Here is a 25,470-nt window from a genome sequence, read left to right on the forward strand (position 1 = left end):
TTGATGGACGTTCAAAATCAGAAATTATCCATGAAAATGAAAAGTTCTGTTGATAAAACATCTGAGGTTGATTCATTCTGTTGTTCTGTGTCTCTGTTCCTCAAGAATGAACATGTCATATTCAGGAAATGATGCAGCTTGTTGATGTTTTGTTCTTCAAGGATCTCTCATCAGCTCACAGTGAAAACTGAATAATGTTACAAATAAAAATCCCAGAATCACAAGAACAGAAATGATGAAAACAATCAAAAATTCAAATTTGACAAAAGCTTTTATTGATATAAAAATGTCCAATGAAGACTCAGTTAAGGTATATGTATATATATTTATACATTTTTCATCACACATTTATACATGAAAAGAATATATATTTTGATTATAAATGTAATAAAAAATCTTAAAAACCAAAAAAAAAAACATATCTTCCTAAATTTCAAAAACTAGGATTTTCTTTGAAGTTGTCTGTTATTAATGTTCTTTTTTTATCATCTGTTAGCATTTTAAAGACCCACTCTGATGAAAACTGTGTTTATGGTGTTTTAAACATGTTTTTACAGTATTTCTCTCACGATGGAGGATATTTATACGGTAGATTAAGTTTAAAATTGCATTTATTATTCTAATATTTGTGAATGAGGAGCAGATGAAAAAATGCCTCTAGAAGAACCTTGTAGGTGTGATGTAGGTGCTACAATCTGTGGGCCACTAGCTCCCTGCTCTGCTGCATTCTGATGCATCACTTGTAGACGACTAGATCCATGAACGTCTTTGTTTTCCTCGTCTGAGCTGGAATCTGGAGGAAAACTGTTGGGCTGGATAGTTCCAGTATTGCTCGCCATTGTTGTTGCACCAATAAAGTTAGATGAGGGGCTGTAAGCTAGCTGGAGAGGGTGTAAGCAGAGAATGATGGGAAAATGGGATCAGGCTTACTCCACGTCAAAATTCCTGCCCACAACTGAGAAAACCACATAAGTTTATTGATTTTGGCATAAAATGGCGTAATAATATATTCAAAGACCACTGGGAACACTTTGAGAATATATCAAAAGATGATCAGAGTGGGACTTTAAGCTGAATCTGTTTGGTTAGTAAAGTTAAAGACATTTTACATTATAAGGACTTAAAAAAGTACATTAGAAGTTTAAAAAAAGTAATTATGGAGAAGAATAGTCTCAAAGTCTGACCATATAAGGACTCACACTCCTTCTGCAGCGTTCAGTTCAACAACAGAACAAGTCCAGTTGTTTCCTGATGGTTCTGGTGGAAGTAAGACTCTGTCTGAAAGTCCAGACTGACCTGGATCTGGACGTCCAGGATCTTAAAGGACAGAAAAGTCTGAAGCTCCACGTTGTTCATGATCAGCCTTGATAGAGCAGACTGTGTGAACCAGAGACATCAGCTGATCCTGGACTGCAGCTGCAGACTTGGTTGATGTTGGAAAAACTAACAATCCAGAGAAAATCTCAGCAGATTCAATTCATCCCTGAGTTCCTTTAGGATAAGATGTTAGGCAGCTGCAGGAAAGTTGTTAAGATCGCATATGAAATAAAAAAACTGAACAAAAATACTAAAATGAGAGCAAAAGAGAGGCAAACATTTGGAGCCCAGCAAACGTGCAGCTGTCCTAGCAGCGCCACCTACAGGTGAGACGTTTGTTCATCACATTGATGGATGCTGCTGGCTCTGTGGATCTACAAGAAAAGCCAAAATGCAGAGTTACTCAGCAGCTGAGGGTGGAGCATGGTCTTGATGCAGAACCTACATCAACAAATTCAAGTTTCTATCTTTTCTATCAGATTTGATCTCTAGAGAATCAGATGGAAACTTACCAAGTGTTTGTCCTCATTGAACTTCAGAGTAAAGCATCTCATCAGCTGAATGAGACCATTTTCCTGTCAGAAAATCAAATCAAATATTAAAACAATAAAGACAGTTGTGTTCATTTCACATTGTGACAAGTGAATGACTTGAAAACATTGACTTGAATGAATCCTGCAGTTTCCTTTCCAGCAGTTTTCAGTCAGTGAAGTTACACAGATGAAGATTTGACTTACCTTTGTTTTTCTTCATGATCTGTGCATACAGCTGACTGCCATCTAAAAGCAAACAACATCCAACATGACAGAAGCTGACAGCCTGACAGTCATTTGGAAAGGCAGCTGCATGGATGGAGAACATGTTTCCATGTAGTGGCAGATCTTACCTGCAGACGCTCCTGTCTTCACATCAGAGTAAACTGTCTCCTCTGCTGCTTTCTGTCTCTTTTCTGTCAGAAAACATTGGATTTGACTCAACTGGTTCATAAATCTATCTTGAAGCTTTTTCTTTAGTTAAATGTTGAATAAATGCTTTGATTTTCTCACTTTTCTTAGTGACGGTTTTAAGCTTGATTGAAGAATATGTAACCTTCCTGGATTCACCTGAAACATCAATTATTCATATTTTTATATTTGGATCATTTCTGCTTTTATCTAAAAGTCTACAATAAAAATATGTTTTCTTTAATTTGTTTTTTTTATTTGTCTGATAGAGAAAATCTGTCATTTTTGTACCACAGAATAATAATTTGGATGTAAATGAACAGATAAATGTTCTTAATCTTGACTGATTCTTTCATTTTACCTTTGTTTTCATCTTCTGGATCAGTTTGAATCTCCTCAGGACCTTTGTGTGATTCAAACAGAGAAGAACCACCTTAAAAAGGAATTTCACAAAGACAGAATCAACCTCTTCTAAACCAACAGGAACAAAATGTTTCCATCAGTTTCCAGATCAGACATCAAGAGAGGAAACTGTTCTGTTCAGTTCATTTGTTCTAAAGTCAAACTTCTAGAATAAATCCAGATCAGTCAAAGTTTAGACTAACCATGGAGGAGCATGGAGTCATTTCTGTGCTGAGCTTCTCTGTGGTCTGCAGCAGAGCTCTGGTTGTTGTCCTGAGAGCTGCTGGAAGAAAGAAATAGAAAGATTAGAATGATTGAAAACATCATCTCCAAGAAAATCATCTGTCACACTTTAAACATAGAAACACAGAGCTGCACAAACCTGATGATGTCTGAATCTGGAAAGAAAAAAATAAGTTATTGATTAACATGAGATTATTATGAATATTATCTAATAATAATAATATTTCTCACCTCTTGATCTTATGTAGAGAAACAACATCATGAATAGAAAAATGACCAAAACTACAGAAGTTAGAGCAACAACCAAGACAGGAAATGAGGAGCTGTCAGGTCTGGATGTAGCTGTAAAAAAACATGTTTGGTTCAAATATATGTAAATATTATCACCTAAAGGATTTCCAATGAATCAATAGAGATTTGCTGACATGTTACTGCCAACCAGCTCTGTGGTGATTCTTTTCCTGAGGATTGACACTTGTAGAAGCCTTCATGAGACTTTGACACTGCAGGGATGATCATCTCCACTCTGCTCTGACTTTGGATGATTGTGTCATTTTGATAGAAAAACACTTTAGAAAGAAGATTTTCTGTCCTCAACTTGCAGCCAAGAGTAACAGAATGTCCCTCAGTCACAGGATGGACAGGACTCAGCAGGAGAAGCTCATCATCATCTGGAAACATCAACATTCATCTTCATCACATATGATCCCAACATGTTTGACGTCTGCTTCATTCTGCTTTGACATCCAGTTGATCATCTAAATCCATCTTCAACTTCTGCATGTGTTTCAAATCAATCCAATGATGAAAGTCAAGCTAAAAATAGGAATCCAAACATGTTTCCACTCACAGTGTCCAGTGATGTTGACTGCGTTGCTGAATGCTGATCCAGACTCACACCAGTACACTGCATTACTGGACTGGATCTTCTGAACATGACATGTTGATCCATTCATTGTTCCCCAGTCAGAACAGAATGACAGGAAGTCAGGAAGCAGAAACCTGCTGACTCTCCACTCAGCAGAGTTTCCCTCACAGCTCAGTGAGACAGAGTCAGAGGTGAAGTGTTGGACTCTGTCAGGACTCACTGAGAGAGACGCTGATGGATGAAGATCTGAAAACAAACAGGATGAAGATCAGCACACTTTAGCTTCATTTGGAGAGCAAAGAGACACAAAAACAAATGTGTTTCAATGGATTTTCATTCAATGGCTTGGAGTTAGAATGGCTCTATGCAAATGAAAAAGAAACATTTGTTTCCAACATTTTGAATGACAGTTGACTGTTAGCAATAAGTGGAAAGAAGCAAACTAAAGAGCAGAATCTGACAGCATTAGAAATGTGAAGAGAAATCATTCAGTGTTGACATAAATGAATCAACAATCAGAAGTCTGACCTCCAGACCAGACAAAGTGAGGCTGACTGTAAAGAGTGTAGAAGTGTGGCTCTCCTCTTCCAGCTCTGCACACATATCCTGCTGTGTGTGTCTGTCCATGAATGATGTAGGAGTTGTCTGCAGTCCCATTGGAGCTAGCAGGCAGCAGCTCATAGCTGTAAGAGCCAGACTTGTGTGATAGATCAGGAACAGCTTTATACCAGTAGAAGCTCCATCCTGCAGACACATGTTCAACCTCACAGCTCAGAGTCACTGAGGCTCCAGGACTCAACCACCATGGAGACACTCTCAGGACAGGTTCTGGGGGAGAAATAGTGTTGTTTTTAGTGACTTGGTTGTGTTTCTGACCAAACTCTTTCATGTGACACCTTTGGTTCTGATAGAAGAAGCTCCACAGGTTGACAGAACTCTGATAACTCTGCTGTCAGACAGAAATGAAGCAGGAGATTTTTCACTTTCTTCATGATTGTGCTGTGTATTTTCAAATATGGCAATCAAAACCATAAAAAGGAAACAGTAGTTTAATCAATAAAGATGAGAACAATTGTTGTTGTTGTTAAATAATTTCACAGCTGTTTTCAAATCAAGCCCACAGTGTCACACCAACGTCCTTTTGTTAGTTTTATGTGTTTACATTTACAGCAGGGCTCATTTTGGCCTTTTTAGAAGACATATTTGTTCCAGTGACTTTCTAGTTAAAAGGGAAGAAAAAGTTATGCTTAAAAAATAAGAGTGAAGAGCTTTAGAACCAAAACTGAAAAGTTTATAGATAATTTTTCACAATGATAAACTTCCCACAGTTTTTATTTTCATATTCTGTAATCCATTAAATTATTTTTAAACTCACCAATGGTGACTGGATCACTGAACTCTGTGTGATAAACTGGTTCTCCTCTTCCTCCTCTGCATCTGTAGACTCCTCCCTGTGAGACTCTGATTTGTCCATTTGAGAGGAAATCAGCATCTTGTGTTCTCAGCAGTTTGGAGGGTTTCTCTCCTCTGAACCAGAAGAAACTCCAACCAGATGATGAAGGCTTCACTGAACAGCTCAGGGTCACTCTGCCCCCTACTGGAGACTTTGTGATCTTCAGTTCAGCCTTTGGTTTGTGTGCTGTGGAGTTCAAAAATAGATGTATTTATCTGTCTAAACACATGCCAACGTGTAGAATAAAAGTCTCAAGAAAACATGCATTAATGAGTCATTCATTTATTTATTTTCTACATTCATTTTTATAAATACAGATATTTTGATATTTCCCACTGAACTCCTTCACCTCCCTGAACCTCACATGTCAGAGTGATCGTCTCTCCTCTGAAGATCTGAGACCAGGGGCCTGTTTCAGAAAGGAGGTTAAGTGTAAACTCTGAGTATGTTAACCCTGTAATCAGGGAAACCCTGGGTTTTCCGTTTCAGAATGGGAGGCTTGTTAAACCAGAGTAAACAGAGTAAGTCAAACCCGTTTCTGAAAGAGAGGTAACTTATACTCGGAGTCAGTGTCCATGGTTACTTATGCTGTGAACCTAACCTGGTCGGGAGCAGGTTTTATTCTCTAAACTCAAGGTTTTTGCCGGTCCCCTCCCCTTTTTAAAGACGAAGCGGTATTTTTCACTTTAACCTTCATTGCCCACATTTCCGTCACACAGAGAGACGGTGTAAGTGACAAGAATGGCTTGTCCTTTTTTGGAGGACCCAATAGACGAGGAGGCTGCATTAATTCGTAGAGAATTACATTTACATCGTGCGAGGATTTTGAGACCTAGACTCCATTTTTTGTCATTTCCCCATAAGTTTTTGTTTGAGCGTTACCGTTTTTCATTGCAGTCAATTACATATATACAATGAAAACAACATTAGATATGTATTTCTATGTAGATGTTTCATATGTCAAATATTGTCAACAAAGCCTACATCCATGACATGCTCAAATTTGACCTGATTGAATTATGTTTTTATACTTCATTTTTAGCTGCTGCCATGTTCTTTTAATTCCTGCAGGATTGCATCTACATGAGAATGAAATCAGGGACATTGAATTAGACAATTACTTTTGGAAACACAATTTGCTAGTACTGCTTACTTTCTTAATCCCATATAAACCTATACCACTTGATCAATACAAGGGTAGACAAAAGTTCACTTTTAAAAACACAATTGCATGTATTAATATTAAACTGACCAACGTTTGCAAGAGGGGAAGGTTAACAAAAAAGTCCTCTAAACATTACCGACGTTAAATGCATTTTCCCCCAGATTGGTTCTGTACACTATGCAGCATTTCATGCAATTACACCAGGAATAATACTTCAAAAGTACACCTAAATATCGCCATCTTTTATTTCACACCGTACGCTATTTAAAAAGTTATTACAGCCAATATTTTATAACAATGATTTAAATGCAAACTTAGGCATTAACTTGAGCAGCTATGTTTTCCACGCTAACTGTCTCTGTTTTGCAGATGCAGCGGTGTTGCTTTTCTTCCGTAATATGTGCTCATATTCACTGTAACTCTGCAGCAGCACATCAAGTTCAGCTGGCGAAAAATATGCAGACCTCTTTTATTCACGGTTGCCATGGTGACTCGTGATATCTGCGCTCCATTGATAATGGCTTCTTATAGTCACGGTGCGCACGCTCACCTCCGAATCAGTCCACTCAGAGTTGATTGACCTAACTCTGAGTTTTCTGTTTCAGAGAAGCTGATCAGAGTTGTTAATCTCTCGATTGACCAACTCAGAGTTCAAGTTTAACCTCAGAGTTGGTTGAACCTCCTTTCTGAAACAGGCCCCAGCTGGGTTTTTGGGTCACACTGACTTTGTTGGAAACTGTTTCCATCAGATTTTAAAACAAGAAAACACATTTTTAATGTTCAAATCAATGATTGTGAAAAGCTTTCAATAAAGTGAAATCCCTCACAGGTTATTTGAATGGTGACTTCATCACTTGGATCAGAGTAGACGGCTGGTTCTCCTCTTCCTCCTCTGCATCTGTAGATTCCTCCTTGTGAGACTCTGATGTTTCCATTTAGTCCATCATTGATTGTGTCTTCAGAGGTGTGTGAGGTTCTTCTGAACCACTCATATTTCCAACCAGCAGATTTCTCCACAGAGCAGATCAGTGTCACTCTGTCTCCTACTGACACAGTTGTTGTTGCTGCTGTCAGTGTGGCTCTGGCTCTGTCTGCAAAGTTTGACATTTCAATATAACAATTATGAAAATCATGCTGCATCAGTGAAATCTATGAGTAGAGTTTATACATTCGGTGTGGCGCTCTCACAGACAGACAGACAGACAGACAGAACCCCAAGAACATCCGGCAATCTCGGGGTCCTAGGGGGGTCCTTCCAATGAGTTATATCACTAAAGGAGACATCACGTGGTTCCTCATGAGAGGAGAGCACCGCCATCTTGGTGAGGTCAAGTTTTGAAGCCCAACCCACTTTTTATAACACTTAATAAAGAGCTCTGTTTTTGCTTTCAATCACTTCATTATATGAAAAAGAAGAATGTCTTGAAATTGCTTAGTTTTGTTCAGAAATAAAAACTTCACGAGTACCCCTAACTTAACTAGTATTAGACTACTTAGATTTTTTCTATGTTCCTTTATTTTATTTTACTTATGTTTTTATTTATTTGTGTGTTATGTTCATCGTTTCTTTTTTTCCCCTCTATTCTTCATTTTCTATGTTAATATGTTATATTTTGCAATGGTGACTGATCTTCGAGGCAATATTGTTACATTGTTATTGTTCGTTAACGTTAATGTAATTGTTAATGTATGATACCGCAATTGCCAATAAAGTTTTTTTTAAAAAAACTTAGCGACGTTAACTCATTGGTCGTGGCAACTTACAGCCAATCAAATAGTGTGACATCATCATTGGTCGAAGGACCTCGAAGGACCCCGAGAACATCCGGCAACCCGAGAACATCCGGTACCCACACCGGTAGGACCCAGATACCGAGGCGGAGGCACACGGTTCAGGGACTAGAGGGTTTAATGAACAAAAAGCGCTGCAGAGCAGGATTACAGAACAAACAAAAACTTACTGTGGCGTGGCGTGGGACACAGAAACATGAGCGTGGCAAAAACATGGAACGTGGCATGAAGACAGGTAGACAAAAAACACCATGACAATACTAATGGACCAGCACAGGAGGAAGGCAGAGACAAGACTTATATACAGACAGGGCAGACACGACACAGGTGAACACGATCAGGGCAGATGGGGACCAAAGGAAGTAATATAACTGAAGAAACAAGACAAGACAGGAAACCTTTCAAAATAAAACAGGAAAAAGAACCAAACAAGACAGAACAAGAACTAAAACGAAAACCAAGACACAACAAACTCAAACCATGACAAAAACACACTAAGAAATTACCTGATACATGTATAGAGACTCTGTTGCTGCACTTTTTATAATCTGAACCCTTCCTGAGACCACAGCACTGATAATCACCACTGTAACTTTCATACAGAAAATTTATTTTAAAATCTTGTTGTGTGACGTCAGAATAAAGTGTCCAATCACTTTTCTTCAATGTGTATTTCCAGTCATCTGTTCTTCCTTCCTTCATGTCACATTTGAAGGTTAAAGTTTCTCCAATGAAAAATGTCAACCATTTAGGTTCAATAGTCAACACACCATCTAGAACAAACACAAACACACAATTGAATTAAAAAAAACTAGATTTTAACAAAAAGGAACATCAATTTTATGAGAAAAAAAAAATAATAATCAGGTGTTTTGTCTAAAAATGCTACTTAAACTGACATGAATGTAAAAACTATGAAAAGAAAGAACAAAAAGTCCAAAAGTGTCACCTTCAGTGTGTCCACTGTGGAGGAGTGAATACAGCACTACTGTACATGAAAGATGGAAACATCAGAGATTCAGAAACTGATACAATATTTCAACAATATAAAGAAATGAAACTAAAACTGTCAATGAATGTGACATTAAGTCAATGGTTTCTCTAACAATAATGTCAAAGTTTTAGTAAATAAACCAAGAAAAATGATTTCTTTCTAAAGAAAACTGTTCATCATGATCCCTGATAGAGTTCAGCTGAATCCTGTGGAGAAAACAGCTGCAGTTGAAACATGAAATTCTAACAATTTAGTTCAAAAATAGTTTTTCTTTGGTTTGACATTTTTCCTGATGAATGTGATGATAACAGCAAAAGTTCTTGTGAAAAACTCACAGATGAACTCCAGTTTACAGAGCAGAGTGTGTCCCATCCTCACAATCAAATCACACTGATGAGAAAATCCTGATGGAAAAGAGAAAAATGAAAGTGTGTTTCAGGAAAAGCAAAGAACTGTGAGAAACTAAAAAAACATGATGTTTTTTGTAAAGATTGAATGGAAAAGACTCACTAACTTCTAGTTTCCTTCTTTGAGACAACAATAACACAACTGTCACAACGTCCTCGACTGAGAAGGAAGACAAAAAGTATTTCCACTAATTTAATAAAGACAAGAAAAAAGTTATTTCTATAAAAATTTAACGCCAAAAATCTTAATGGTTTTTAATTATGAGTGAATGACATTTAAACATCATTAGCAAAAAATAAAAAAACATTAGATTTAAGGAAAAGCAAAGTAAAGATTTCCTTCTAAAACAATCAAAGTACTTTTCTTCAAATGTGCTGCAGAGAAATCTTCAAGTCAAGATTGTCCACAAAGCAGTGAACTTCTTTCAGTCACCAAGAAATGAAAATGTTCTCATTCTGGTAAGTCTAGAATACTCACAGTGTGGACTGACTGATAGTAGTTCTGCTCTTTGTTCATCCGTGTCCTCTCTTCTAACAGCAAATGTCTTCATTCTTCTAAACCACTAAGATCAGCTTCTGGGATGTGAAGAGTCACATGGTCTCAGTGCAGAAACATTTTCTATTTCTGCATTTTATGGTCACTTCCTGGTTGAAGTGTTAACATCACATCATTCACACCAGATGAAGAAGAAAATATAAAAACTGCTGCAGCATGAAGTCATGAGAAGATGAACTTTGTCCATTTTCATCCTTTCAGTCGCTCATGTTCTAAAGAATTTTCTCCCTGAAATGATTTAGTCATTTGTTGCAGTTTCTTTGTGTTTCAGAAACACTTTGAAGCTGCTCTGAAAGTCACTTTTTGTGTGAATAAACCCTGAACTTCTCCCAACAAAGAACACTGCCCCCTTTTTCATCACTTCAACCTTTGATGTACAGACTGATTGATTTCACTGCTGTTTCCATCTGAATGAACAACAATGTGTCAACAATTGGTGTTGAAGCAGTGAAGGTGACCTGCTTGATGGTGACATGAGTTGTGAGTCAAATGTTTGGAACCAGGAGGAAGATCAGCTCCTCTCACAGCAACAACAGAGAGAAGCAGGAAAACACCAGCAGACCACAACCATAACAGAAAAAATGAAGTTGTCTTTTAATAAAAAATAAGTAATCTTTTAGGATAGTTTAGATTATTGTTTGATATGAGAATTTCAGAAAATAATATAAATGTTCTTCTAACTGTGAATGTGGTTTGTCTGCTTCCTCTGTCTCACACTTATCTGAGAAAAACTGCAGCAGCTTTGACCGCAGCATTTTTTTTTTCGTGGAAATTTTTTTCTGCTCAATGCAGTTTGTGGGCTGGAGTTTCTTCTTCCTTTTTTTTTTCCTCTTTTTTTACAGCAGCTGAGCAAACAGATTAGAGCTGAAGTCTTTTTGTGTTGGACAGGTTTTACTATCACAGAAAGAGGTTATATAGCTTCGAGAAAACAGGGTGTAGATTTGTATAAACCCCTTTTTGTTATATTATTTTTTATCTATTTGTTACATTTAGTGTGTGGGTGGGGAGGGACAGGGGAAGAATGTGAGGGGGGGGGGGGTGGAAGAGAGTAAAAGGAAAAGAGGTGAGAAAGTGGGGGATACACGTACTGATTTGAATAAGTTATTATTTTAAGATGTAACAATTATACCAGATCTGCAGGAAAGACAAATATTACATCAAAGGTGAAAATCTGACACGAAGATGAGCGGAAAATGTCTATCCATCAATACACTGTGGGTTAGGAGGAGGGATGAAGCCGACAGGGAGCAGTGTGGCAGTGTGCACGTGCACGTGGCGGTGGAGATACATGCATGCTGACAAAATGAACCGTGTGTTCATAAGGTGAACCAGATCCCAGCCCGACCAGCCAGACCAGGAGAGGGGAGGGGAGACCCCCAGGCCAGGAGCCCCCCCGGCATCCGGACCCAGGCAGCCCGGGAGGGGGGCAGGAGGGGATCGCCCACCCACCCAGCCAGGCGCAGAGAATGGCCCCCTACAGGGGCCCCCCCGACGCCCAAAGGCATAAGCGAACCCGGCGTCCGGCCCCCAGGCCGCAGGACAGGAGCGCGTGGCCATACCAGGTGGCAGCCATGGGGCCACCGGGCGCCGGACACCGAGACAAGGGCCAGGGACGAAGCCAGGGCCCCGAGAACCCATGAGCCGCCGACCACCCAACCAGCACCCCGTCTCCGCAAGCCAGCCCCGGCACCCGACCCGAGCAACCCAGAGATCGCCGCGCACCCACAGCCACCCCCCATGACCCTACCCACTACAACCCTCCTCCCCCGCCATATTATCTGAGCCCCCCTCCCCAACCCCCTTAATGCCCTCCCCCCTTTGTGATGGGGAGGGAGAGCCCCAGAGGATCCCAGCGAGCCAGCCCCCAGGTCCGTCCTGGGGAAGTGTAGCTGCTGAGCCTTTTTAACCAGGGCAGAGGTGTTGCCCATTCAGGAGAGGTCTGCAGAGATGTGGACCTAAAGGAATTTGAGGGGATCTACTCGCTCCACCTGTTTGCTGTTGATGTACAATGCAGAGTGGGATGCTCTGTTCTACCAGATGTCCAGGATGAGTTCTTAAGTTTAGGTGATGTTCAGTGCCAGGTTGTTAAATGCACTCCACTCTCCAAGTTTCAGGACTTCATCCCTTTAGGCCGTCTCATTCCCCTCAGTCATCAGCCCCAACCTCGATGTATAATCGTCAAATTTGACAATAACATTCTTTGGTGGGAACAACTGCACTCTGATGGATCAATGATCTGCTTCAGATTCTCACAACAACCTCCCACTCTGGTAAGGAAGTTGTTTGGCCACAAACAAGAAGACCATTTAGATAGAGGCGCGGACCCCAACCATCTATTCAAGACCTGTATCCATCTCACTGCTATAAAAGGTCATCAACATCATCAAGAAAGTCACTCAGCCAGCAGACAGACTGTTCTCCATTCCACCATCCTGCAAACACTACTGCAGCATGCACCTTAATACAAGTTTTGGGTCCATATTGTCATGGCAGCATCACACAGTTGCTGCAGATTTGTCGGTTGCACATCTATGATGCTAATTTCCCATTCCACCACATCCCAAAGGTTCTCTATTGGGCTGAGATCTGGAGACTGTGGAGGCCTTCTGAGTCCAGTCTGAGATGATTCCAGCTTTATGACATGGTGCCTTGTCCTGCTGGAAGTAGCCATCAGAAGTTGGTACACTGTGGTCATAAAGGGATGGACATGGTCAGAAGATATGAAACATCCCACACACCATGACATCACCACCACCAGCCTGAACCGTTGATACAAGACAGAATGGATCCATGCTTTCATGTTATTGATGCCAAATTCTGACCCAACCACCCGGATGTTGCAGCAGACATTTTTCCAGTGTTCTTGTCGTTTTAGTCATTATGTTACATATTTATCATTGTCGATGTAAAGTTATTTCATTTCCTGTTTCAGATTTTCAGTCTATAGTTTTCTTTGCTTGAAACTTAAGGAATAAATCCAGCAGAGTCTGAAAACTTTTATACATTAGGTGTTGAATGTAGAAGCGCTCCACTGTATAAATGTAGCATGTTTTTTTGTTAAAACTGATTGACTTTAAATGAATGATCTTTTTATACAACACCTGAAAAGTAAATATATTAAAAAAAATAACTTTTTCATTTTTTTCTGGTGTAGAACACTTTGTAATAAAAATGAAGCCCATTGAACAGAAAAAAAATAACTGAGAAATTAACGCTGCGGTTAAAGCTGCTGCACTTTTTAGCAGCTGAGTGTGAAACAAAGGAAACAGACAAACCACATTCTGTCATGGTACCCCCGGGAGTCCTCTCCCTCCTCCCTTTGCTTCCGCTTTTTGGACCCAGCTGCAGCCACTTCCATCATCAACTCCGCAGTATATCAGATGGTCAGTTTCCAGTATTCATCGCCAGTTCGTTGCCAACTATGGTGAAGTACCTGGTCTCATGCTCCTCGCGTTCTAGTGAACCTTTGATTACGCCTGAACTTCTGACTCAAGTTGTCATTTCTGTCTTTACGGCAAATCTCTGCAAACAGCACCTGGCTGGGTCCAGTTTCTGCCTCGATCAGTCCAAGCTCTCATCACGCCAAGCCCTCCAACCTCGCTGAGCAACAAGCCACGCTCAACCAATGCTCGGCCAGCAGTTCTCCGAGACCAAACCACTAACAAGACTCCACTACTATAAGAGGCTTACTTACTGCCCAGTCAGCTCCTCGCCTCAGCCAGAGAACTCCAACTTCAAGGATTCCCGTTCATCCTCAGCAATAAAATCCTTCATTGCCAAAAGACTTTGAGCGTGATCCTTTCAGTTTTCAGCATCTGGGTCTATTTTCGTTGTCAGCCATGACAGAACGAACTGGCCAGCCTATAGACTCAACTGACCCGGAAGATCTGCGTTTCACGGTCTCCCAACAAGGTGTGCTCCTGGGCCGTCAGGCCGACGCCCTCTCGAAAATGACATCTGCACAGAATGAGCTGTTTTGTCGCATGGACTTAATGGACTTAAGTAGTCATATGGCTACTGCTTCCACGAGTACCGCTCCTCTTCCGTCAACAGTCAATATGGCAGCGCCCACTTCCGCTGCGTCACCTGAAAACTTCCACCTGCAACCTGAGCCCTACCACGGGGAAGTTGAACACTGTAGTGGTTTTTTACTTCAATGTCAGTTAATATTCCAACAAGCTCTCAGAGTTTACCAGTCATATCATAGCAAAATTACATTGGTAGTTAATTTCCTCAGACACAAAGCCATGCAGAGGGCTCAGGCGTATTTATCTGGCAATCCCATCTCTCAGTATCGTTTAACAGATTCATTGAAAAATTCAAGTTGGTCTTCGATCAACCACGGAAAGAAGACGAAACCACCTGTTGGTTATTGAATGTAAGGCAACGTAACCGCCCCGTGAGCGATCACGTAATTGACTTCAGAATCTTGGCAGTAGAAGCTGGATGGCCTGACAAGGCCTTAAAAGGCATATTTTACCAAAGCCTATAGAAATGTATGTTTTTATATCTTATTCTTTATTAGGTTGCCGCTTAATCTTTAGTGTGAAGTGAACTCATTTTGAACTCTCAAGACTTATACTCCTGTGACATTCCTTTTTGCTTTATGGCTCCAGCGGCAAACCTCCCCTTGCAAACCCCTGTGAAGACATAGGACATTCTTTGTGCTAGTGTGGGAGTTTTGCTGAGAAGCAATAAATATGCCATGGACTAGATCTCTACCATCTGGATTGGAGGTCTTTCCCCTGGGAACCTGTCTAGATTCATGTTCTCATGTGGAGGTCGCCCTAATGCCGGTAATAGGAGTTTTCGGTTATCATGGAATGATTTATTTTGGACCTAATGGGGACTCTTTTCATCGTTGAACCGAGTGCACCTTCATATCTGGTCCGATGTCAGGGAGGAGCGAATCCAGGGGCTGTAACTCCAGCTATTGACCGGTGAAAGCAGGAAGGCCTTCTGCCAACGAATCACAGCGACCAGGGGCGGAGATTCGGCCGCCATGATGCTTCCAGGGGTGGAGTTTCAACACACATGTTAAAAAGACTGTTTTGGAAGTTTGCTATTGTTCTCAAGACTGCCTACGAGTTATTCGCATGTAACTTATGCATCTGTAGGCCTTTTAACTTGAGAATCCAGATATCTGCATCAATGTGTTTTAATCTGTGTTAGAACTATTGTTAGGGGAAAAAACTTTGTGTATTTTTAATCCGGTTGAATCCGTGGTTTGCTTTACCTCTCTCGACTGCTGAACACGCATGAATGGAAGAAATCTCCAAAGCGAAAAGATTTCTTTCCTACAAGCCTAAATGAAGCTATCAAAGACCATCTATGTTAGCAACCAGAAGCTCTTACCTTTGAAGAGTTAGTTTCTGCAGCAATCCGTTCTGATACTCGTCTGAAAGAAAGACAAGCCGAAAAAAACAGCTTGTCACGTAGACAATATACCAACCTCAATCGTACTGTTCCTTTGCTTAATTCTCCTCCTGCCTCACCCATACAGGAATCACCTCAAAGACCCTCGGATGAACCAATGCAAATCGGACGGTCGAAATTAACACCAGAAGAGCGACAAAGAAGAAGGGAGGAACGCTTATGTTTCTATTGTGGCAAACCCGACCATTTCATTTCCCAGTGCCAACTCCGTTTAAACTCCAGAACCCCCCGCTAAAAGACAGGCCGCGTTTGGGTAAAACTAATTATCATTCTAATCAGTTTCTTGTTTATTCCTGTCAAGTTTTGCCTCCACACCAAGTACCATGAACTTCAAGCCCTGGTGGATTCTGCCGCGGAACAAAGCCTCATAGACCATGATCTAGTGTCACAGCTGGCTTTACCCACATAACGTTTGGACACTCCTGTTGAAGCTGCCGGATTAGGAGAACAACATCTGTCTTGAATCACTCATCGTTCCAAACCCATTCTACTCATCAACTCTGGTAACCATCATGAACATATTCAATTCTACATAATGCAGACATCCCAGAATCCTGTTGTTGAATTGAATTGAATTGCTTTTATTGTCACATGTACAGCTTTTACACTGACATACAAGATGTGTTCCAGTACAACCCGAACAAGATCAGACATACAACAAATACACACATACAGTTCAGAGTTGACTGAGGCTGCTGCTTCGTGGGATGCGCACCTTGAGGATGGGTGTAGCGTGCAGATGGTCCACGATGGGGGGGGATTGGTGACAAAAAAAGTCGTATCTCTACACTGCGTACAATGTAACACAAAATACGAGGCTCAGGAGGGTAGGGAGGATGGAGGAAAGGGGGGTGTCCTCCATGAATCTGTCCTTCAGGTGCAGCTCCGAGAGCCAGGCACGTCGTCCAGACAGCACACGGAGGGGGGGGTAGTAGGAGAGCCGAGGTGAAGCAGGGGGTGAGTTGCAGTTATCAATCCTGTGAACAGCTGCTGTAGTCCACTCTGTAGAAGCGGATTTGTTTTGGTAGAGCCAAGGACGGTTGTCCACAGCTCCTTCGGGGAATCCGATAAGATTACATACTTTTGGGCGCCAGCAGGTTGTTTGTTCTGCTGACTGAGTCCTGGACTGGCCCTGCTTTTTGAGGCAGATTATAATTCAAATAAAGTGGGTGAATTTAGCCAAGTCTTCCCTTGATCCGAGCGGCGACTCGCTCCAAGGTGGCTTCCATCTTCTATGGAAGCCACTCTCTCCGTCTTCCGCTCCCAGACTGCCTGATAAATCAGAAATCCTTCGATCCCAATTAAGAGGAATCCAATTATCAGAAATCCAAATACGTACACATCCTCGACGTCTTCCACAGACAGCTGGGCCAGGCACACCAGCCTCCACTTGCCCAATTGATCGATGGTGTATCCAGCCGCATGGGTGCCGTCTGGGCAGGAAGGGTCCGCTTTACCGTTCCTTAGAGTGAAAAAAACTTTGTCGATCGAATTCAGAGACCAGCTGATCAGATCCATTTCCAGAGTACAAAAAAGCAGCTCAGGGGTAGACAGGACAAAAGCCGTGGGAAGGGCTGACACAGGAGGAGCGAGAGGATAACACGTCTGTCCTCGGTGAGCGTTAGAAAGCATTAGGTTGTTGTATTAGGTTTTCCTTGGCTCAAATTACACAATCCACAGTTGAACTGTTTCCAGGAGCTAGCATTCCTAAAGCGAGGTTGTTTAACCTTTCGGCTCCTGAGAAGGAAGCTATGGAGAGCTACCTCCTAGAGCAGGGGTCGGGAACCTATGGCTCGCGAGCCATATATGGCTCTTTTGATGGTCACATGTGGCTCGCAGACAAATCTTTAATTATAGTTTTTTTTTTCATTAGACCAGTCCTTCTCGGGCGCGATGTGATGCCAGAGGCGCGCAGTAGTAACAGTGCTTAGAGAGAGAAATCTGCGCCAGCGCTATCAGTTACTATTATCTATTATTTCACAGAGTTTGTACCAGCTGGAAACTTGTGAATTGCCGTGCCTAAAACTGCGCGCTCCCGTCTCTGAGAAAGAGCGCGCAGATGCGGGGACGGGATGTGTGAGGGAGAAAGCAGAGGGTGGGGTTGTGGGGACAGCAGGTGAATCGCGCAGGGATTATAAAAACGTAAAACCCGCTGCCTGTCACCCACTGCGGCGTGTGAGTATATTTTTGGCTCCCCGTCTGCATGTGAGCAGTCTTTCTCACATCTACAGAACATTCATACCTACGATCACGTTTAAAGTCTCAACGCCTGCATGAAGCAGAAACTCACCACGTATCAACCAGACTAGACCATCAGCAAAACTACCACGAGAAATACTCATCATTTATTAGCAACAGAATAACAATGTTATTAAAAAGAATCTACAGACTTATTGTACTTTAAAAATGTTGAAATTAAATCAAATGCACACATTCATTTGTATATTTAGTTTTAAACAAATTGTCGCGGACTGAGTTGGATGGCTGTTGGGCCGCGTTAAAAGTTCTGGAGTTCATTGACCGCGTCAAGCAGAGATCTGATTGGCTCTCAGTTCTGTCGCTCAGCCTGTTGTTAGGTAGTTTGGACCAATGGGGTTCAGCTATGGGCCGAATAAGGGAAATGGGAGGGCTGCAGCGGGAGCAGGGGAATATAAAGTTGGGAGAAGCGCTCTCGTCTCGGCGGGAGAGATTCAGGAGTTGCTGAATTAATTGTACGGCGTTTGTTGCGGTCTGCAGTAACCAGACTAAAGAATCTTAAAAGAGGTTAAGTCTCAGTGCCTCAGTGTGGGAAAGAGACGCTACATTATTGTATGGCTCTTTCGAAATTACATTTCAAAATATGTGGCATTTATGGCTCTCTTGGCCAAAAAGGTTCCCGACCCCTGTCCTAGAGGCTCTCGCTAACAACCACATTCGTCCTTCTTCCTCTCCTGTCGGTGCAGGATTTTTCTTTGCTGAAAAGAAAGATAAGACCCTACGTCCTTGCATTGATTTTAGAGAATTAAATCAGATTACAGTCAAAGATAAATATTCACTTCCTCTTCTCAGTTCTGTTTTTGATTCTGTTCAAGGGGCTAGAATTTTCTCCAAACTTGATCTGCGTAATGCCTACCATCTCATTCGCATCAAAGAAGGGGATGAGTGGAAAACCGCGTTTAACACACCACAGGGGCACTTCAAATATTTAGTTGTGCCCTTCGGGCTTACTAATGCCCCAGCAGTTTTCCAACATCTCGTTAATGACGTTCTTCGGGATTTTCTTAATTGTTTTGTTTTCATTTATCTTGATGACATCCTTATTTATTCTCAAGATCCTGAACAACACAAAACTCATGTGCGACGCATGTTAGAACGCCTGATTGAGAACAGACTATTTGTAAAAGCCGAAAAGTGTCAGTTTCACGTCTCCTCGATTCCTTTTTTAGATTACATTCTCGAACCCGTTGTATATGCCCTGATCCCTCCAAAATTGAGGCCGTTTCCACATGGGAACCACCTACTAGCAGGAAAAAACTGCAACATTTCTTGGAGTTTGCGAATTTCTATCGCAGATTTATCCAAAACTTTAGTCAAAGTGCCTCTCCTTTAACCAAACTCACTTCTCCTGCTCAACCATTTGTTTGGTCTACTGAAGCTCAGAATTCCTTCGACATAACCTCTTCGTTTCTGCCCCCATACTTATCCAACCAGATCATGCTCGCCAATTTGGGGTTGAAGTTGATGCTTCTGACTCGGGAGTAGGCACAGTACTGTCTCAGAGGGAGATCACGTCAGGCAAACTCAAACCATGTGCTAAATCACCCAACACTCAACCCTCCGATTTGCTCCAACCATTGCCCACGCCCGGTAGACCCTGGTCACACATCTCTCTGGACTTTGTCACTGGTCTTCCTCCGTCCCATGGCAACTCTGTTATCCTCACAGTCATTGACTGTTTCTCTAAAGGTGCTCATTTCATTCCACTACCTCAACTTCCTACGGCCATGGAAACTGCCAATGTTCTCGTCCACCACATTTTCGTTACCATGGGATACCTGCTGATATTGTGTCCGACCGGGGTCCACAGTTCGTGTCACAGGTATGGAAGGCCTTTCGCACTGCCCTCGGAGCCACTGTCAGTCTCTCCTCTGGATATCATATACAGACTAATGGTCAAGCGGAGCGGGCCAATCAGGAGTTGGAGGCGGCTCTCCGTTGCGTGGCGGCGCAGACCCCTTCGGACTGGTCAACTCATCTGGTGTGGATTGAGTATTCCCACAACACTCATCCCTCCTCTGTTACCAGTGTAGCCCCCTTCGAGGCCTCCCTGAGTTACCTACCACCTCTGTTTCCGGCACAGAAAGTCGATTTGGCGGTCCCTTCTGTGCACCACCATCTACAGTGCTGCTGGCGCGTCTGGAGACAGACAAAAGCAGCCCTTCTTCGTACCAAGGAGGCTAACTGCAGGATCGCAAATCGACACAGGGTGGTAGGACCTTCATACATAAAGGTTTGGCTCTTGTCCAAGAACATTCCTATTCAGTCCACGTCCCAGAAACTCGCTCGCCGCTTCATTGGACCCTACGTAATTGACAAAATCATTAATCCTACCTGTGTCCGCCTCAACTTGCCCGCTGCACTCAAGATACATCCATCGTTCCATATTTCACAGATCCTGGAGAGTCCGCTTTGCCTGCTGTCCGCGGCCCCGCCTCACGCCCGTATCATTGATGGCGCCCTCGCCTTCACTGTTAGTCGGGTTTTGGACGTTCGTCATCGGGGACTAAAATTCCTCGTGGATTGGGAGGGCTATGGTCCTGAGGAGCGTTCGTGGGTCTCTCGTTCCCTCATCCACTCCATTATTGACGACTTCTACCGGGCTCATCTTGATCAGCGTCTTGGACCGCCTGGAGGCGGTCGATGAGGGGGGAGTACTGTCATGGTTCCCCAGGGAGTCTTCTCCCTCCTCCCTTCGCTTCCACTCTTTGGACTCAGCTGCAGCCACTTCCATCATCAACTCCGCAGTATATCAGATGGCCGGTTTCCAGTATTCATCGCCAGATCGTTGCCAACTATGGTGAAGAACCTGGTCTCATGCTCCTCGCGTTCTAGTGAACCTCTGATTATGCCTGAACTTCTGACTCAAGTTGTCATTTCTGTCTATAGGACAAATCTCTGCAAACAGCACCTGGCTGGGTCCAGTTTCTGCCTCGATCAGTCCAAGCTCTCATCACGCCAAGCCCTCCAGCCTCGCTGAGCCACAAGCCATGCTCAACCAATGCTCCGCCAGCAGTTCTCTGAGACCAAACCACTAACAAGACTCCACTACTCTAAGCTGACTCACTTTATACCTGTCACTGAACAAACTGTCCAAGAGACCATCACCCGTCTGAGCTCGTCTACATGCTGCCTTGATGTGTTACCCACTAGATTTCTAAAGTCTGTCTTGAACAGTGTGTTGCCATCAATTACTCAAATAGTTAACATGTCTCTTCAATCTGGAATATTTCCAGAGGCTGCAGTCATTAAACCTCTCCTGAAGAAGAGCGGTCTTGATCCCACTGTACTGAATAATTACAGACCTATCTCTAATCTGCCATTTTTAGGAAAAGTCCTTGAAAAAGTTGTCTACCAACAGCTCACTGATTTTCTCTTATTAAACAATTCATTTGATGTTTTCCAGTCAGGTTTTACACCCCATCATAGCACAGAAACTGCTCTTATCAAGGTAACCAACGACATCCGCCTGAACACTGATGATGGCAAAGTCTCTGTCTTAATCCTGCTAGACCTGAATGCTGCCTTTGATACTGTTGATCATGGGATCCTTTTGCACAGACTCCAAGACTGGGTTGGCATCTCTGGATCTGCCCTAAGTTGGCTCAAGTCTTATCTAGAAGACAGGAAATATTTTGTTGAAATTGGGAGTTGTGTCTCAGACTACATGGCCTTGACTTGTGGTGTGCCCCAGGGATCAATCCTGGGACCCCTTCTGTTCAACCTCTACATGCTGCCACTAGGGCAGTTAATACGCAGTAATAACATATCTTATCACAACTATGCAGATGATACTCAGATCTATGTGTCACTGACAACAGGTGAATATGGGCCGGTGGATTCACTCAGCCACTGCCTCCAACAGATCAGTGCGTGGATGCAGAACAACTTTCTCCAGCTAAACTCAAACAAGACCGAAGTTATTATTTTTGGCCCACAGAAACAAAGAGAAAGAGTCAGTAGCTACCTTCATTCTTTGTCTCTTAAACCCTCAAATCAAGTCAGAAATCTAGGGGTAATCATGGACTCTGACCTAAACTTTAACAGCCATATCAAGTCAGTAACATCAGCGGCATTTTACCATCTGAAAAACATTGCCAAAATCAAAAACATAGTGTCAAAGCCAGACCTGGAGATACTTATTCATGCATTTGTCTCCAGTAGGTTAGACTACTGTAACGGCCTGCTCACCGGCCTCTCCAAACGAGCCGTAAAACAGCTTCAGTACATCCAGAATGCTGCTGCTCGAGTCCTGACCAGAACCAGGAAGTATGATCACATTAGTCCTGTGCTCAGGTCTCTGCACTGGCTCCCTGTACCTCAAAGAATAGACTTCAAAGCAGCTCTGCTTGTGTACAAGTATCTCCATGGCCGCGCACCAAAGTACATCTCTGACATGTTAGTGCCATATGAACCATCTCGTATTCTGAGGACCTCAGGGGCCGGCCTCCTGTTGATACCCAGAGTCAGAACTAAACAAGGGGAATCAGCGTTTCAATATTCTGCAGCTAAAATCTGGAACAGCCTCCCTGAAGGCGTAAGACAGGCCTCTTCTGTGTTCATGTTCAAATCTAGACTTAAAACATTTCTGTTTAGCCGTGTATATGACTGAAAGGTACTATCTGCAGTTTTCTTTCCTTTCCTTCCTTTATTTTTAAATCAATTTTCAAATTTTTTCTTTTCTTTTAAAGTAAATTTTACGTTGACTATTTCTATGATGTATTGTGATTTTAATGTATTTTTCTGTTTTGTGAAGCACCTTGAATTACTTTGTGTACGAATTGTGCTATACAAATAATCTTGCCTTGCCTTGGCCTTGCCTACTACAAGATGGTTACTTACCGCCCAGTCAGCTCCTCGCCTCAGCCTCAGAACTCCAACTTCACGGATTCCCGTTCAACCTCAGCAATAAAATCCTTCATTGCCAACAGACTTTGAGCGTGATCATTTCGGGTTTCAGCATCTAGGTCTATTTTCGTTGTCAGCCATGACACATTCACAGTTAAAAGAAGATTCAAAGGATTATATGAAATCAATTCTCATTTTCCACAAAAATCTAAAATATTCTAAAAGTTTAACCTTTTTTGTTTAGAAGAAAACTTTATTTTATTAAGTATTTTTTTAATATAAATTCATATTTTTATGTTTATCTGCTGTTTTGTGATCTGACGGTAACAAAGTCAAGAATCTCTCAGCTGAACATGAAGGAGTCAAATGGTTGTGGTCTGCTGGTGTTTTCCTGCTTCTCTCTGTTGTTGCTGTGAGAGGAGCTGATCTTCCTCCTGGTTCCAAACATTTGACTCACAACTCATGTCACCATCAAGCAGGTCACCTTCACTGCTTCAACACCAATTGTTGACACATTGTTGTTCATTCAGATGGAAACAGCAGTGAAATCAATCAGTCTGTACATCAAAGGTTGAAGTGATGAAAAAGGGGGCAGTGTTCTTTGTTGGGAGAAGTTCAGGCTTTATTCACACAAAAAGTGACTTTCAGAGCAGCTTCAAAGTGTTTCTGAAACACAAAGAAACTGCAACAAATGACTAAATCATTTCAGGGAGAAAATTCTTTAGAACATGAGCGACTGAAAGGATGAAAATGGACAAAGTTCACCTTCTCATGACTTCATGCTGCAGCAGTTTTTTTTATATTTTCTTCTTCATCTGGTGTGAATGATGTGATGTTAACACTTCAACCAGGAAGTGACCATAAAATGCAGAAATAGAAAATGTTTCTGCACTGAGACCATGTGACTCTTCACATCCCAGAAGCTGATCTTAGTGGTTTAGAAGAATGAAGACATTTGCTGTTAGAAGAGAGGACACGGATGAACAAAGAGCAGAACTACTATCAGTCAGTCCACACTGTGAGTATTCTAGACTTACCAGAATGAGAACATTTTCATTTCTTGGTGACTGAAAGAAGTTCACTGCTTTGTGGACAATCTGGACTTGATGATTTCTCTGCAGCACATTTGAAAAAGACATGAAATTGTCTGATAGGTGCAGCTGCATTTGAGATCATCTGCAGAGGTTTGATTGTTCAGGCTGGTGTTCCTGTTCCAATAATCAATCCCAGTTCATGACAAGTGTCTGCAAAGGATTCAGCTTTGGTTTCAGAAAACTACTTTGATTGTTTTAGAAGAAAATCTTTAAGTTGCTTTGTCTAAAAGTACATGTTTTTATCTGATAATGATGTTCAAACATCATTTAATTATAAATAAAAACCATTAAATGTATTTAGATTTATTTATACAAATGAAATGTATTAAATCAGCTTCTTCCTTCTCAGTCGAGGACGTTGTGACAGTTGTGTTATTGTTGTCTTAAAGAAGGAAACTAGAAGTTAGTGAGTCTTTTCCATTCAATATTTACAGAAAACATCATGTTTTTTTTTAGTTTCTCACAGTTCTTTGCTTTTCCTGAAACACACTTTCATTTTTCTCTTTTCCATCAGGATTTTCTCATCAGTGTGATTTGATTGTGAGGATGGGACACACTCTGCTCTGTAAACTGGAGTTCATCTGTGAGTTTTTCACAAGAACTTTTGCTGTTTTCATCACATTCATCAGGAAAAATGTCAAACCAAAGAAAAACTATTTTTGAACTAAATTGTTAGAATTTCATGTTTCAATTGCAGCTGTTTTCTCCACAGGATTCAGCTGAACTCTATCAGGGATCATGATGAACAGTTTTCTTTAGAAAGAAATCATTTTCTTTGTTTATTTACTAAAACTTTGACATTATAGTTAGAGAAACCATTGACTTAATGTCACATTCATTGACAGTTTTAGTTTCATTTCTTTCTATTGTTGAAATATTGTATCAGTTTCTGAATCTCTGATGTTTCCATCTTTCATGTACAGTAGTGCTGTATTCACTCCTCCACAGTGGACACACTCAAGGTGACACTTTTGGACTTTTTGTTCTTTCTTTTCATAGTTTTTACATTCATGTCAGTTTAAGTAGCATTTTTAGACAAAAAACCTGATTATTATTATTATTTTTTATAAAATTGATGTTCCTTTTTGTTAAAATCTAGTTTTTTTTAATTCAATTGTGTGTTTGTGTTTGTTCTAGATGCTGTGTTGACTATTGAACCCAAATGGTCAACTTTTTTTATTGGAGAAACTTTAACTTTCAAATGTGACATGAAGGAAGGAAGAACAGATGACTGGAAATACACATTGAAGAAAAGTGATTGGACACTTTATTCTGACGTCACACAACAAGAATTTAAAATAAATTTTCTGTATGAAAGGTACAGTGGTGATTATCAGTGCTGTGGTCTCAGGAAGGGTTCAGATTATAAAAAGTGCAGCAACAGAGTCTCTATACGTGTATCAGGTAATTTCTTAGTGTGTTTTTGACATGACTCATTTTATGAGAGAATTTATATTTAAGAATTGATGCATGTTGAACAAACTAAAGCATCTATTTAAAATGTATGTTTTTACATTATCCTTCTTAAATACATAAACTCTGCTTTTAGATGTTATTGATGCAACATTATTGTCATAATTATTAAGTGTAAATGTGTTTGTCAAACATTGCAGACAGAGCCAGAGCCACACTGACAGCAGCAACAACAACTGTATCAGTAGGAGACAGAGTGACACTGATCTGCTCTGTGGAGAAA

The 25,470-nt window shown here is 41.5% G+C and overlaps 1 protein-coding gene across 1 annotated transcript; it reads right to left on the bottom strand.

Annotated features, from left to right (window-relative positions):
* Positions 1–337: 337 nt before the first annotated feature.
* On the bottom strand, positions 338–17,094 carry LOC110013936 (uncharacterized). Its single transcript, XM_078936662.1, has 14 exons — positions 16,916–17,094; positions 14,039–14,097; positions 5,150–5,413; positions 4,303–4,602; positions 3,757–4,020; positions 3,332–3,577; positions 3,046–3,248; positions 2,867–2,946; positions 2,623–2,664; positions 2,364–2,420; positions 2,204–2,266; positions 2,055–2,096; positions 1,830–1,892; positions 338–1,691 (listed from the first exon to the last, which is right to left on the bottom strand). Exons 1-7 carry the CDS (start codon positions 17,092–17,094, stop codon positions 3,115–3,117), a joined length of 1,446 nt encoding a protein of 481 aa, XP_078792788.1. The 3' UTR covers positions 338–1,691; positions 1,830–1,892; positions 2,055–2,096; positions 2,204–2,266; positions 2,364–2,420; positions 2,623–2,664; positions 2,867–2,946; positions 3,046–3,114.
* Positions 17,095–25,470: the final 8,376 nt, after the last annotated feature.

Source organism: Oryzias latipes, chromosome 18 (assembly GCF_053564925.1).
Source record: "Oryzias latipes strain Hd-rR chromosome 18, Olatipes_Hd-rR_3.1".
Taxonomy (NCBI): domain Eukaryota; kingdom Metazoa; phylum Chordata; class Actinopteri; order Beloniformes; family Adrianichthyidae; genus Oryzias; species Oryzias latipes.